The 4,673-nt window shown below is 37.6% G+C and overlaps 1 protein-coding gene across 1 annotated transcript; it reads left to right on the top strand.

Moving 5' to 3' along the window:
* The first annotated feature begins 885 nt into the window (after positions 1-885).
* LOC103858448 lies at positions 886-4,395 on the top strand. Its single transcript, XM_009135811.3, has 7 exons — positions 886-2,182; positions 2,534-2,704; positions 2,803-2,901; positions 3,144-3,269; positions 3,357-3,494; positions 3,571-3,903; positions 4,012-4,395. Exons 1-7 carry the CDS (start codon positions 1,502-1,504, stop codon positions 4,237-4,239), a joined length of 1,776 nt encoding a protein of 591 aa, XP_009134059.1. The 5' UTR covers positions 886-1,501; the 3' UTR covers positions 4,240-4,395.
* The last annotated feature ends 278 nt before the right edge of the window (positions 4,396-4,673 follow it).

The raw sequence follows: 4,673 nt of genomic DNA, 5'->3' as shown, positions 1-4,673 counted from the left end.
TAAAATTAATTTTACATTTTACGGGGTTTTGTAGAAAAAATAATAATATGCTGATTGTATCGGGAAAACATGATTTTACGATTTTAGCGGAAATACACAATTTTTTTTTAACGATGGAAAACATGATTTTACAGTTTTTAACGGGAAACACACAGTTTTTTTTTATTTTAATGGGAAAAGGAAGTTTTTCGGTTTCGGTGGGGGAACACAATTTTTTTGTTTTGACGGAAATTTCAATTTTTGGTGGAAAATGCAATTTTAAGGTTTAAACGGAAATTGAAATTTTCAAGTTTTGGAGAGGAAATAAAATTTTACGCTTTTGGGATGATTTTTACTTTTTTGGTTTTGACGAAAAAACGCTATTTTACGATTTTGGTAGAAAATATACAATTTTCTGGTTTGACAGGAAATTACGATTTTTGGTTTTGGCGGGAAATTGCAATGTTACGGTTTCAGTGAGAAATTTTAATTGATTAACCAGGTTTAAAATTGGTTGGTTAACCGTAAACCAATAAAAACCATGGTCTATGGGTTATTAAGCCTCAAATTATTAGTTCGGGAGAAATAAGTTTACAATTTATGATTCCGGGATAAATAAATTTACAATTTTAAATTCAGAGAAAAATAGCACGAGATCATAGTTTGGTGGATATTTGATGCTATATGATAGTTATCGTGGAAGAAATAGATCGTTCGCCCAGCTTAATAAGATGAAACTTGGAAAAAAAATCCTACCAAATCATTTCAATTAAATTAACTCTTTTAAGAGCTGTCCAAAAAAAAAAACTCTTTTAAGTTGATTGGTTTCATGGTGGTTCTAATCCACCTAAGTACATACCCTCAAGTTTCATTCAAAGAGCAAATTTATCTCAATCAATTAATGTAACAAAAAAATTGCTCTTTTTGATAAAAAAAATTATGAGTTTTTATCAAACTTATTTAGAAATATTTCATATTTTTTGTAATTTTGCTCTTTTCTCGTTCAAGTTCTTTTCTATAATCTAAAAATCAACAACAACAAGCAAATTCTTTTTGATGTCAAAAAAAAAACAAAGACTTTTCGATCTAAAGGTATATAAAACTCTTGGTATAACATTATAAAACATTAAGACATTTACATAAAAAAATTGACACATGGTCTAGTAGTACTTTAAAGTAAGTAAATCTCTTACAAAATTTGCAAAAATATTAAATCTACAAAAACAAATATTCAAAAAGACTGGTTAAAATTGAGATTTACAATTATATTTTAAAAAGGAGCTCATGTTTATTTATTTTTGTAGATTATCATTTTCTGTCAATAATCTTGTAATTATTATCCCAAATTTAAATAAAGATATACGAAAGATAAAATAAAATAAAAAATGGATATTATTAAAATTCGAATTGAATGAAAGTCCAAAATTGAATTAATTGAGCATATGCATATGATTCCTCGAACAGCTCAACAAAATTCAAAATGTCGAATCATCCGCTCCTCTTCCTACACTAGTCCTCCTCCATGGCGACTTCCGTTCTCAATCGAGCGACGACACTAGCTAAATCTTCGGAGAGCGGCGACGACTCCTCTTACTCAACACGGAGGTCCATCCCCAGGAGGCACCGGAGCTTGAGCCGTTTCTCCCACCGTACGCCGGATCCAGACCCCGACGCGACTCCGATGAGAAAGGGAAAATTCGTAAACACCGTGAGAGGTTCCGGATTCGGCGAAATCAGCCTCGACGACTTGGCCGTGGAGTTTTTCGAGTCCTTCTCCAGCGAGAGCGGGCTCAGCAGCAGCGAAAGAGGACGATCCGGCTCGAGGAAGTCCAGCGGCGGAGGAGGAGGAGTAGGAGACGCGGCGGCGCATTCGCAGAGACGCGGGCGGTCTGTATCTAGGGCTGGTTCTAGTGGTAACGGTGGCTTACGGAGGTTGGATGCGGACACTGAAAGCTCGAGACGGCGGAGGTCGTTGTCTAGAAATCCGTCGACGAGAGAAATTACCGGGAAGAGTGGTGGATTAGATCCGGGAAGGAGCAATTCGAGCCGGCGACGGTCGGTGTCTAGACAACCGCCGCGGGAGAGGGTTAATTCCGGCGAGAATGCAATTAGGGGTAGGGCAATTGGGGGAGATCGGGGAAAGGAGAATTCGCGGCGGCAACGGTCGCTTTCTGTTGTCCGCCGCCGGATTGACAATTCCGAGGTAAAACACACACACACTCACAACTCTTATAGTTTCTCTCTGGGCCCTCTTGTGTGGTGTGGTGTGATATGATCTATTAGGAACTTTTTTAGCTTTTTAGTTATAAAGTGAACTTTTTTAGGATGAAGCTATAATTATCACTCCATAACGTTTTTTTCAGCTGTAATTATTTGACAACTTTGTAGCAACATTACCATACTTGTTATACATATTTATGTTTTGTAATAATAGTTATATTTGTTTGTCTTCTGGCTTTGCCATCTTAAAACAGTAGGAGTAGCGTATGAGCATTTTCACTGTTTTGTGTATTTGGCTTGTTGATATGAGCAATCATTTTTATTTGTGAAACAGAGTGATGGAGATCAAGTACAGCATTCAAGCAATTCAAGGGACTTGAAGAAGAGTGTCATGAGTGGAAAGAGTCTAAATGGTGGGTCTGGTAAACCTGCAGCTTCGGATCACAGACAAGGTCCTAGGAGGTCTCTTAGTCAAAATCCAATCAAATATCATGATGGCTACTCTGTAAGTCACTTGTTTTGCCCATGGACGTTTCTCTTAGAGGCTTGGTTAATTTCTCTGTATGATTCTGTGCTGAAAATGCTTTGTTTGTGATGTTACAGAGCCATTCCTCTGCAGTCACAGATGATGAAGGAAAGGAGTCCAGCTCGATCAAGCATGGAGCTGAGAGGATAATTAGGACCGTTTATGCCCAAAATAAGGTTTGTGGGATCCTTTGTCTTTCGTTAGCTTACTTATATATAAGGGACCACTCTCTGTTCGAAAAACCAATGCCTCTTAAAAGAGCAGATCTTTCTGGATATTGCTTTTAAAGTGAGAACATCTGAGTGAAATATGAGAATGGATGATAGAAATTGAGCAATATCGTAGACTGTTAATTGATGTATCGGCTACTTCCCTGTGAAACATGATTCTCCTCTTTTAATGAACGATGTTAATACAGGTAACACCTAAGAAAAGAGAATCTTTGGGAAACTCTGAGTATGGTTCCCAGCGAAAATCCCATGATGATGATCACCATGCTGCTATATCCACATTTACGAAAGGTTATGCAACAAAATTGCAAGAGGTACAAAATTGCTTATATTTGATAGCTTCTTTCATTGAGGAGTCAACGACCAAACACACAACACATCTTTTCTCCTTGAATTGGCAGTCTGAGGAGCGCAAGCGAGATTTGTTGGCTGAGATAATGTTGGAGGAGCGGCGTGGTAGGGAGCTCTCTACGAACTTGAAAGAGTTGCTCATTGAAAATAGCTCTGAAGCTGATGAAAAGCCTTCAAGGACGCGGAAGGTAAGCATTACAATTCTCAAGTCCAACTTATGGTTAGATTTTTTTTTGCTTGTAACATGTTTTTGTTTCATTACAGAGGAGCAAGGACCGGAGCAGGAGGTCGTCCATGTGTTTGACAGATGAAGCAGAGCAATTCATCGACGAATTCATTTCCAACATAGAAGACACAGACTTTTCATCATTTGAAGATGAGAAGAGCGAAAGTAGTTCAAGTTTCGGGTTGGTCAAATCACAAAGCTCTCAAAGCACCACTGTTCCAAAGAGTGTTCCTGTTGAAATGGACGGTGTTATGCTTCCTTGGTTGCAATGGGAAACGCCAGATGACACTTCTGCTGCACTGACATGCCTTAAAAAGTCACCCCACACGCCAAATGCAAAACCTTTTGTCTGGGAATCTGATCCAACTCAGGTGATAATGTGTTTTTGCACAGACAATGCTGCTTCTAGTCTAAAACTATTGTTGGATTAGTTAATGTTACGTAGAAACTTTCTCTGACATGAATGTTTGTCCTGATAGGATGGATCGAGTGGGCAAGGGACGAGCAATGGTACCATGAGTAGCAGAGGAAGTTGGAGCCCTTTTGAGTCAGCCACAAAGACTGTGAGTCCCATAAGAAGACTAAAGATAGATGTGTCCGAGTATCTGAAGCGACCTAACAGTGCGGATATTCTAAATGAAACGTGGAAGCTAAGGCACAGAATCAGTTCGGGAAGTCTTGTGCTCTCTAGCCGCTCATTGATCTAAGGCTTCGTGACAGCAAGCAATTGTAGGTCTTTTTAATGATTTACTTGTCGTACCACAGAGACGACATGTCCATGTATAGTATTTTATGGTCTTTGCTCAGGACATAGTTGTCTGACTAATTAAGCATTTCAAGGACGTACTAGATTTCAATCCGCGTTTTGAAACCCCAACAAGCAGTAGTAGTAAAGCAAAATATAAATCTTAGGGGGTGTTATTGGTTCATATATTTTAATGGATTTGAAAATACAAATCTATATTCAAATCAATTGTTATTGGTTTTATGATATTAAAATAGATTTTAAAATCAGGTGTTATTCAATAATAATAATTTGTTTGAAGATTTGATTTAAAATTAGATTTGAATGGATTTATGAATGATTTTAAGTTAAAAATACAAAGGAGCAAATATTGAGTTGAATCTTGATATTTTGACA

This window comes from Brassica rapa, chromosome A03 (genome assembly GCF_000309985.2).
Source record: "Brassica rapa cultivar Chiifu-401-42 chromosome A03, CAAS_Brap_v3.01, whole genome shotgun sequence".
Classification (NCBI taxonomy): Eukaryota; Viridiplantae; Streptophyta; class Magnoliopsida; order Brassicales; family Brassicaceae; genus Brassica; species Brassica rapa.
Note: the sequence above shows the minus strand (reverse complement) of the source record. Positions and strands in the feature narration are given on the sequence as shown.